Source organism: Rana temporaria, chromosome 5 (genome assembly GCF_905171775.1).
Source record: "Rana temporaria chromosome 5, aRanTem1.1, whole genome shotgun sequence".
NCBI lineage: Eukaryota > Metazoa > Chordata > Amphibia > Anura > Ranidae > Rana > Rana temporaria.
This window is the reverse complement of record NC_053493.1, coordinates 114,287,616-114,299,088: the sequence shown is the minus strand read 5'-3', so window position 1 is coordinate 114,299,088 and position 11,473 is coordinate 114,287,616. Positions and strand designations below refer to the sequence as shown.

The 11,473-nt window shown below is 45.8% G+C and overlaps 1 protein-coding gene across 1 annotated transcript in view; it reads left to right on the top strand.

Annotated features, from left to right (window-relative positions):
- Nucleotides 1–4,736: 4,736 nt before the first annotated feature.
- Nucleotides 4,737–11,473, top strand: part of LOC120940273 (prostatic acid phosphatase-like) — a 62,152-nt gene continuing 55,415 nt past the window's right edge. Inside the window, exon 1 of the mRNA XM_040353032.1 lies at nt 4,737–4,944. Coding sequence (XP_040208966.1) covers nt 4,816–4,944 — 129 coding nt within the window. The 5' untranslated portion in view covers nt 4,737–4,815. The remainder of the gene's footprint in view (nt 4,945–11,473) is intronic.

Here is an 11,473-nt window from a genome sequence, read left to right as displayed (position 1 = left end):
ATGCGTTTTCGTCCGAATGCATTTTCGTCTGAATTTCAGGTATTTTCGTTATCGTTTTAACAAACGATAACGAAAGCACAGAAAACGAAAACCGAAAGATCCGACATAAAAAAATGCTTTATTTTCGTTTTGTGGTCGAATGTGCCTAATTAGTCCAATAGTGTTCTACATAGAGAGAAAAGATTCGACATAGAGAGAAAAGATTCGACAAAGAGAGACATGAATTATTATTTTTTTAGATTCTATCGACCTGGGTCCTGTCCCAGGGGACATGTATCAATGCAAAAAAAAGTTTTAAAAACGGACGTTTTTTCGGGAGCAGTGAATTTAATAATGCTAAAAGTGAAATAATAAAAGTGAAATATTACTTTAAATTTCATACCTAGGGGGGGTGTAAAGTTAGCATGTGAAATAGCACATGTTTCCCGTACTTAGAACTGTCCCTGCACAAAGTGTCATTTCTGAAAGGAAAAAAAGTCTTTTAAAACCTGCTTTGCGGTGAAATTAATTGTCGGCTCTGGCAATTCAGAGCGAATCCATTCATAAAAAAATAAATAAAAATAGCGTGGGGATACCCCCAATTTCCATTACCAGGCCCTTCAGGTCTGGAATGGATATTAAGGGGAACCCCGCCGTCAATTTAAAAAAAAATGGCGTGGAATTCCCCCCAAAAATTCACACCAGACCCCTTATCCGAGCACGTTAACCTGGCCGGCCGCAGAAAAGAGGGGGGGACAGAGTGCGGCCCCCCTCTCCTGAACTGTACCAGGCCACATGCCCTCAACATGGGGAGGATGTCCCCATGTTGATGGGGACAAGGGCCTCATCCCCACAACCCTTGCTCGGTGGTTGTGGGGGTCTGCGGGCGGGGGGCTTATCAGAATCTGGAAGACCCCTTTAACAAAGGGGACCCCCAGATCCTGCCCTCCCCTATGTGAATTGGTAATGGGGTACATTGTACCCCTACCATTTTACGAAGCAAGTGTAAATAGTTTAAAAAAAACACACACCTAGAAAAAAGTCCTTTATTAATAAAAAAAAAAAAAAAAATATCCAGCGGTGACACTCGTTCCCGGCTTCCTGCTCCAACGTTGTCTGTATCCAGCGACGGGTGCCGGTGATCTCCTGTCCACCGATGAGAAGATCCATCCATCCAGAGCGCAGCATCGCTGACCTCCTCTCACCGGGGAATCCCAGTCTATCCCCTTGCTGGGCTTCTCCAGTGACGTAGCAGAGGGTGCGTCAGAGGGGGTGGGGTCACGTGACGGGTGGCCCCGCCTCCCCTATATAAGAAATGTCACAGCTTCAGCCGCTCATTCGCTGGGCTGTGTCCAGCGGTGAGAGGAGGTCGGCGATGCTGCGCTCTGGGATGGATCTTCTCATCGCTGGACAGGAGATCACCCGCACCCGTCGCTGGATACAGACAACGTTGGAGCAGGAAGCCGGATTTTTTTTCTTTTTTTTATTAATAAAGGACTTTTTTCTAGGTGTGTGTGTGTTTTTTTTTTTAAACTTAACTTTTTTTTTAACTATTTACACTTGCTTCGTGAAATGGTAGGGGTACAATGTACCCCATTACCAATTCACATAGGGGGGGCAGGATCTGGGGGTCCCCTTTGTTAAAGGGGTCTTCCAGATTCTGATAAGCCCCCCGCCCGCAGACCCCCACAACCACCGGGCAAGGGTTGTGGGGATGAGGCCCTTGTCCCCATCAACATGGGGACATCCTCCCCATGCTGAGGGCATGTGGCCTGGTACGGTTCAGGAGAGGGGGGCGCACTCTGTCCCCCCCTCTTTTCTGCGGCCGGCCAGGTTAACGTGCTCAGATAAGGGGTCTGGTGTGAATTTTTGGGGGAACTCCACGCCATTTTTTTTTTAATTTGGGGTGGAGTTCCCCTTAAAATCCACACCTGACCTGAAGGGTCTGGAATGGATATTTGGGGGAACCCCACGTCATTTTTCTTTTTAAATTGACGGCGGGGTTCCCCTTAATATCCATTCCAGACCTGAAGGGCCTGGTAATGGAAATTGGGGGTACCCCCACGCTATTTTTTATTTTTTTTAATGAATGGATTCGCTCTGAATTTCCAGAGCCGACAATTCATTATAGCTGCAAAGCCGGTTTTAAATGACTTTTTTTCGTTCAGAAATGACACTTTGTGCAGGGACAGTTCTAAGTACTGGAAACATGCGCTATTTCACATGCTAACTTTACACCCCCCCCCCCCAGGTACGAAATTTAAAGGAATATCTGACTTTTATTGTTTCACTTTTAGCATTATTAAATTCACTGCTCCCGAAAAAACCCTATTCTACAGACACCAAAAGCCTTCAATGACAGATTCGACATAGAGAGACAATGATATTGGCTTTTTTTTTTTTTTTTAACCACTTCCTGACGGCCGCATGTATATGTACGTCCACAATATGGCACGTACAGGCAAATGGGCGTACATGTACGTCCTTGCCTTTCCGCGGGTCGGGGGTCCGATCGGGACCCCCCCCGCTACATGCGGCGGTCGGGTTCCCTCGGGGAGCGATCCGGGACGACGGCGCGGCCATTTGTTTTTAGCCGCTCCGTCGCGATCGCTCCCCGGAGCTGAAGAACGGGAGAGCCGTGTGTAAACACGGCTTCCCCGTGCTTCACTGTGGCGGCGTATCGATCAAGTGATCCCTTATATAAGGGAGACTCGATCGATGACGTCAGTCCTACAGCCACACCCCCCTACAGTTGTAAACACACACTAGGTGAAACATAACTCCTACAGCGCCCCCTGTGGTTAACTCCCAAACTGCAACTGTCATTTTCACAATAAACAATGCAATTTAAATGCATTTTTTGCTGTGAAAATGACAATGGTCCCAAAAATGTGTCAAAATTGTCCGAAGTGTCCGCCATAATGTCGCAGTCATGAAAAAAATCGCTGATCGCCGCCATTAGTAGTAAAAAAAAAAAATTATAAAAATGCAATAAAACTATGCCCTATTTTGTAAACGCTATAAATTTTGCGCAAACCAATCGATAAACGCTTATTGCGATTTTTTTTACTAAAAATAGGTCGAAGAATACGTATCGGCCTAAACTGAGGGAATTTTTTTTTTTATATAAGTGGTTAAAGATTCTATCAAATCTTTTTTTTTTTAGAACATTCGACAGACACCATAAGCCTTCAATGACAGATTCAACCTTAATTCTGATTTTCGGACGAATTCGTTTTTTTTTACGAAAAACAAAATAAATAAAAACGAATTTCGGGAGTAACTAAATAAATGTATTTTTTGGACGAAAACGAAATTACGAAACAAAATATTTCAGTGTGCACATGTCTACAGAATACAAGGTTGTTTGCTGTCAGGTGAACGCCTGTGGCCGTGGGCTAATTTTTGGGGCCTTTAACGGGGGCCTATCAGCAGCCGCAGCAATGTCCCGCCGCGGCCGCTGATAGGCTGAGCGCACTGTGAGTCACCGACCCGCAGGAAGTGGAAGAGACCGTGACCGGAGAACAGGACGGCGATATCGGAACAACGGGGGATCGTAGGCAGGTAAGTGAAAGTTTATTTTGTATAGTTTTACAGCCCGGGCACAGCGGGGGTTAAAAGTTTTAGCTTGGAGAACTCCTTTAAGTGGTTAAGCAGCTTTTCTACTGCCAGGAGAAAAGGCGTTTAGGGGAACCGAGCAAACACTGTGCATGAAGTTTTAATCCTCCCTTACTCTATCCAAATTAAAAAAAATTGTTTTGTATTCAGTTCTACTTTAAGTTTCTATTATAAAGTCGTTTTTTTTTGTTTTTTTTTATCTACTGCACTGTTGTTATTGTTTATTTCTCCACAAAGAAGAAATTGAAATGTTTTAATAAAGTTACACCTTATCAACCAGCCTCAAAACAATGGCCCAGATTCAAGAAGCACTTGCGCCCGCGCAACCATAGGTTGCGCGGCGCAAGGGCTTACTTGCTCCGGTGTAATGAGTGCTCCTGATTCAGGAACCTCGTTACACCGACTGCAGCCTAGGATGTGACAGACATAAGCCTCCTTATGCCTTCACATCCCAGGCTGCATTCTTGCGTTGGCCGCTAGGGGGCGCGGCCATTGTGATCGGCGTATAGTATGCAAATTGCATACTACCACCGATTCACAAAAGTTGCGCGGGCCCTGCGCACGCAAGGTACGGAGTTTCCGTACGGCCACTTTAGCATAAGGCTGCTCCTGCTAATAGCAGGCGCAACCAATGCTAAAGTATAGCTGCGCTTCCCGCTCGCGACGTTCAAATTTTACGTTGTTTACGTAAGTGAACCGTGAATGGCGCTGGACGCCATTCACGTTCACTTAGAAGCAAATGACGTCCTTACGACGTCATTTGCCGCAATGCACGTCGGGAAAGTTTCCCGACGGAGCATGCGCTGTTCGCTCGGCGCGGGAGCTGGCCTAATTTAAATGATTCCCGCCCCCGGCGGGATCATTTACATTAGGCGCCCTTACGCAGGGCTATTTAGCATATCGCCCGCGCAATTTACGGAGCAACTGCTCCGTGAATCGCAGGCAAAGCGCAATATTTGCGTGGGCGCAGAGAAAAATTTTTGCTCTTTGCCCACGCAAATATTGCGCGATTCTACCTGAATCTGGGCCACTATATTTATTTGTCCTTTCAGCTGAGCATTCTACAAGAGGTGACATGTCTAAACAGTATAGTGATATACTTTTACTTTTTTACTTTCATTTACAATAGAACGCTTTGCTCCGCCCTACCACTTATACATATTCAGTGCACCGTCTAAAGGTTGTGCCAGGTGAACTTGCTCTACAAGACGAACAACAATGCCTTCCTCTCTCCCTGCTACAAGACGCTTATTGTATTTTTTATTAAGTTGTTTTATTTTCCTGAATGTATTCTTTCCTATTCTGGGGCAGTCTGCTGCGGAGAAGAAACTTAAACTTGTGATTGTGGTGAGTGATCTGCATTACAGATGTTTGTAGAGGAATATGCTCTGTTTCCTGCTTTCCTGGCTGCTTTATTTTCCTGTGGTCTTCAGGCTCATTTACACCGGAACATGGTGCAGAAAACCTGCGTTCTGTGTGCATTTCTCACGCCGTGCTCAAAACACACTGGGTGTGCGATCTGCTGCAGATGTCAATATACTCCTAATATAATGTCGCACACGTTCCTGGATCAGATTTAAAGGTAGCGGGGGCTGCAGCAACATCTGCTGGTTTTCTGCCAGAATCAGCAACCCATCAGATTAGGTTCCGTCATCTGAATACTTACTGTGCGTGCGCAGCAGGTTTGCTAATCTGACAGAACACCTGCAATCAGAAGGCGGCAGCAGAGGTCTTACTACACCCATCTATGTCATGAATTTCACAGTCATTTTAACAATAAACGGAGTGGATATAATTAAATATAGTACGTATATTGAAATTTGTGATGCTGTTTTAATGTTACATTTTGAAAGAAGCAGTAGGAAGGTGGCGCAGAGGCCATCTTGGTACACTCCGCACTGCTCAGCGCTACTGATTGCAGGTAACATTTCTACACTAAGGAGCAATTGGCAGAATGTGGAATATGGTTCATTAGAGATAGGTAATGTTAATGAACCTTTATCCTAGAAAGACAATTTAAAGCGGGGGTTCACCCTATATAAAAAAAAAAATATTATTTTTTTTCCTCTAGCATTAAATTCGGCATAGTAGCGCGAGCTACAGTATGCCTGTCTGTATTTTTTTATCCCCGTACTCACTGTGCTATTGTACATTGAAGATTCCGGGGAATGGGCGTTCCTATGGAGAGAGAAGGTGATTGACGGCCGGCCCTGGCACGTCACGCTTCTCCGGAAATAGCCGAAATAGGCTTGGCTCTTCACGGCGCCTGCGCATAGCCTGTGAGCAGGCGCCGTGAAGAGCCGAGACCTACTCCGGCTGTCTTCGGGGAGCGTGACGTGCCAGAGCCGGCCGTCAATCATCCTCCCTCTCCATAGGCACGCCCATTGCCCGCGGGAGTCGGAATCTTCAATGTACAATAGCACAGTGAGTACGGGGATAAAAAAATACAGACAGGCATACTGTAGCTCGCGCTACTATGCCGAATGTAATGCTAGACTGTTGTTAAGGAGGGTGAACCACCGCTTTAACTAAACTTCTGCTTTAAATAAGTTGTCAGCTTGTTATAGCTCTTGTATTCTGTTGGAGAGATCTATGTGCCTGAGTACCTGGATCTGCATATTTCCTCTGGTCATTAAGGAGTGCCATTCTACTTGTAGCGCCTGTCTATTTTCATGGCAGGTGCTATTGTAAATTTAGAGGGGGGTCAGAGAGTAAATTGACTCTGACCATGTTTATTTAGCTAAATTTGAGGCCTCTGTTCCAGCTCCGGCTGTACTGTTTGCCCGTGCTGCTGTCTGGAGGACTTCAGTCACCCCCCAGACGGTAGGTGGCAGCAGTAGGAGTCAGGGTCGTGTGGATACTTCTCCTCGGCAGCCAATTAGGAGGGTTGATCGCCTCGCTGTGCATGCTGGGGAGGGGTATTTAGGGGGCAGATGTCATTGGTTGGGCGTCGTCGCCCCGCCGCTCTCCACCTGGGCAATCGTCCTACCACCCCGTGTGTCGCCCTCTTGGCTGGGATGTGTGTAGCCGTGTTCCTGGCTCCGGGACCACATTGGCCCGGAGCACTAATCTACTTTGTAGACTGGGTAGGCAGACTGAGTCTAAAAATTGCAAGTGGTCCTGTGCTGTCCGTCCAATGTGGGAGGAAGCCGGTCGATGGAGAACCTGTCTCAGGGACACTGAGCACGAGCCCGGTGTCACAGGAGAGACCTATCTGCTCATCGAAGGACGCTTCGTAACTGAGGCCTTGTACACACGATCAGACATGTCCGATGAAAACGGTCCACGGACCGTTTTCATCGGACATGTCTGCTGGCAGATTTTGGTCTGATGTGTGTACACACCATCAGACCAAAATCCCTGCGGACAGAAAACGCGGTGACGTGGCGGCGACGTGCGCGACCCAGGAAGTTCAATGCTTCCACGCATGCGTCAAATCACTTTGACGCATGCGTGGGATTTCGGCCCAGCGGACATGTCCGATGAGTCGTACTAACCATCGGACATGTCCGACGGACAGGCTTCCAGCGGACATGTTTCTTAGCATGCTAAGAAACTTTTGTCCGCTGGAAACCTGTCCGCTAGGCCGGAAAACTGTCCGGTCGGCCCTACACACGGTCAGACATGTCCGCGGAAACTGGTCCGCGGACCAGTTTCAGCGGACATGTTCGGTCGTGTGTACAAGGCCTGAGAGGCTGGACGAAGTTCCTGACGTAACTAACTAAAGCTGTTAGAAGGAGATCCGGGTGCAAAATCCAGTTGAGAAGGATTTTGGACCGAGATTATCTCCACCTTTAGGAGGGTCTGTGGCAGAGACTTCAACCTAAAGTTTCCGGGTGACACTCTGGCTGCTAGGCTGGTGAGAGAGGCCTATCCAGATGCACTATACCCACTCTGGCTAGAGTGGCGAAGAAGTTTTGTTTTTTGGGAGCAGGACTGTTTCCAGCACCAGTTAACCCTGAATCCGCCATTCTTATTTCTTCTATCCCTTCACCTACTTCTACTCCTATCGTTTTTACCCGGCTGGGTAATAAAAGCACAGAAAGGGCACCTGTCGTATGGACATTGACTTTATTACAGCACTCATCCAGTACCCTAGACGGCGGGGGTACAGACGTAATGTGCCACCCAAAACAAACCAGCAGCTCCTTCGGGGGTAGTGCTACATACTTATCAGATCTATTATTTATTTTATAAAGAATGCAGCAGGAGGAACTAGAACATGCAAGGCAGGGTGGGAGCTCCCAAACCTCTTAGGTAAGCATCCCAGAACTGAGAATTATAGCAGTTATCATTACTGAACATATTTCTGAAGCCAGTGACTGACATGGCTGACAAAACATCCTCCTACTTAAAGCGGAGGTTCACCCTAAAACATGTATATACCATTCCATCCAGTATACTGCCGACATGTACAGTATGCTGTTTTTTATTTTTTTTTCGCTGTACATACCCTCGTATAGCTATTCCCCCCCCCCCCCCGGCTTCCGGGTAGTGTCTCCGGCGGGAGTGGGCGTTCCTATTCAGAGACTTAGGCCCCGTACACACGGTCGGTTTAGTCCGATGAGAATGGACCGAGGTTCATTTTCATCGGACCAAACCGACCGTGTGTATAGGCTATCGGTCTGGTGTCCTTCGGTCCAAAATTTCTAAACATGCTTCAAAACCGAACCGCTGCCCGATCGGACCAAACCGATGGTTAGTACACAAAAGCATCGGTTCAAAACCCGCGCATGCTCAGAATCAAGTCAACGCATGCTTGGAAGCATTGAACTTCGTTTTTTTCAGCACGTCGTGTGTTTTACGTCAGTGCGTTCTGACCCGATCGGATTTTGAACTGATGGTGTGTACACACATCAGGCCGTACGGCCACTTCAGAGGTGAACCGCTGGAACCGGTCCGACGGGCCAGTCTCATCGGTTTGGTCCGACCGTGTGTACAAGACCTAAGTGATTGACGTGATGACAAAAGCTTCCCCCCGGTGCATAATGCGCGTCACCAGTTTCGGAAAGAAGCCGAACTGTGAGTCGGCTCTATACGGCGCTATACGGCGCCTGCGCACCGACGTTCGGCTTCTTTTGGAAATTGGTGACGCGCATTCTGCGCCGGGGGGAAGCTTTTGTCATCACGTCAATCATTTAGTCTCTGAATAGGAACGCCCACTCCCGCGGGAGCCAGTATCCGGAAGCCGGGGGAAAAATAGCTATACAATGTACAGCGAAAAAAAAAAAAAAAAACAGCATACTGTACATGTCGGCAGTATGCTGGATGGAATGGTATATACATGTTTTTTAGGGTGAACCTCCGCTTAAAATATCCCTATTGGGTGTGTTTACCCTGTGTACCTTTGACTGGATTACCATTTAAATGCCATATTACAGGGACCATAGTAATTTTTAGAAGAGGCTGTTAATGGAAAAAAAGAAGTTGACTGAGTGAGAATGAAAGACAAAAGTCCATAGGCTTTTAACCATCACTGTGTAATAAAGATGGTTCCCAAAGAGCTAAAATTAACTTTACTTTTCCAGCACAACAGAGAACACTCTACACTACTCTTAACGTGATTGTAAAGTCTAGTTTTTTTTTTTCTATAAAAATATCAAACATGTTACTTACCTACTCTATGAAATGGTTTTGCACAAAGCAGCCCCACTTCTCCTCTTCTTGTGTCCCTCTTCTGGTGCTCCTGGCCCCTCCCTTCTGTTAAGTGCCCCCGCAGCAAGCAGCTTGCTATGGGGGCACCCGAGCCGAGCTGCAGCTCCGTGTATCCATTCATACATAGAGCTGCGGTTTGGCCCTGCCTCCACTCTCTCTTCATTGGCTAACTGACTTTGATTGACAGCAGCAGGAGCCAATGGCGCCGCTTCTGTGTCTCAGCCAATCAGGAGGGAAAGTCCCGGATGGCCGAGGCACTCGTGGACATTGCTGGATCGAGAGGGGGCTCAGGTAAGTATTAGGGGGGCTGCTGCACACAGAAGGGATTTTATCTTTATGCATAGAATGCAAGATGATAAAAATCTTCTGCCTTTACAACCACTTTAACATTAGTTCACCTTTACCAAAAAAAAAAATGCCTATACAGGTAAGGGGTGCGTGTTGACAAAAACAAACTGAGCAGCTTTGATCAAAGTAAAATAATGCCCTTGATATATGTGTAGGTTGTTTTCCCTAAGCGTGGACAAAAAACACATATGGCATCATCCTATCATGCCTTGTTGCTAGGATGTTGCTAAGACACTAGCAGGTAATTCAAACCCTTTTGCATGTATTCTTTCTCCCCTGTTGCAGTAGCTCTGAGTTCAGTGATACTGTGATGGAGGAGATAGTGGACTACACATGATAGTGGACTACACATGTGTAGGGGTTTGATAGCTCACTGTAGGTGTGGGTAAGCAGTAATGGCTGGAATAATTTTACAAAGTCCTAGCAAAAAGGCAGGATGGGATGTTTTTTAGTTTATGTGGAGACTCGTGGAATGTCCTGTTCTCCTCCTAGAGCAGATAATGCCAGGCACCAACCTCCACCAGTTATCAATTTCCTTTAAGCTAGAAAAGACCTGTAAAGCTGTATTCACGCTTTTGTCATGGCGTTTTAGATGCCAATACTTCTAAGTTATTGTGCTGCGATTGTCACATGGTTAATTGGGATTCAATCGAGGCAAATTGCAATGCGTGACACTTTCGCTCCAAAGAAACTCATGCTCCTTTTTGAGTGACAAGCCCATGATCATGTGTGAATGCAGCCTTATGCCGCATATACACAATTTTTTTAATTGGTCATTAAAAACGATCGTGTGTAGGCTCCAGAGCATTTTTCTCGACGTGAAAAATGGCCATTTAAAATTTAGAACATGCTCTAATTTTTCACATCGTCGTTTTTCACATTGTGAAAAACGGTCGTGTGTAGGCTTTAACGACGGGAAAAAAACGCGCATTCTCAGAAGCAAATTATGAGACGGGAGCACTCGTTCTGGTAAAACTAGCGTTTGTAATGGAGATAGCACATTCGTCACGCTGTAACAGACTGAAAAGCACGAAGACTGAAAAGCGCGAATCGTCTCTCACCAAACTTTTACTAACACGAAATTAGCAAAAGCAGCCCAAAGTGTGGCGCCATCCGAATGGAACTTCCCCTTTATAGTGCCGTCGTACGTGTTGTACATCACCGCGCTTTGCTCGAGCATTTTTCTTTTTCACGATCGTGTGTATGCAAGGCAGGCTTGACAAGAATCACGCCGAGAAAAACTTTGTTTTTTCCATGACATTAAAAACGGTCGTGTGAACGCCGCATTAGTATTTAGAAGTTTTACAGTACAAAACGACTGTGTGACAATTTCAAATGCGGATTTCCATAGAAATCCAAAGTGAAACCACAAAAACAAGAAGACAAGAAGAGGCAAGCATCAATTGCATTACTGAAAAAAAAATATGTATTTGAGCAAATAAAATGGATAAAAATTTGATACTCGATCGGTTTTTGAACTGATGGTGTGTAGGCACATCAGACCATCAGCCTTCGGACAGTTCTCATCGGATGTACTGATCGTGTGTACAGGGCCTAAGAGAAAACTATTACATTTATAATAAAGAAAAAAGCTGCGCTAATGTGGACTATAGATGACACTAGTGATCATAAATACTAGATAGAATCACAAATGAATATACTTTTAGTGCTAAACATTAAATAAGTGAAAAATGATTATGAAGATGGTCTAAAGACCTCAATGAAATAGTGACAGAAAAATATATAATAAAAATAATTATAATTAATATCTCCAAAAATAAATTGAGAACTAGAAGACATCCAGTGAATAGATCTCAGTCCGTGTAAAAATGTAATAAAGATGAGGATAAAAAAAGCAATCCTTGAGGGTGAC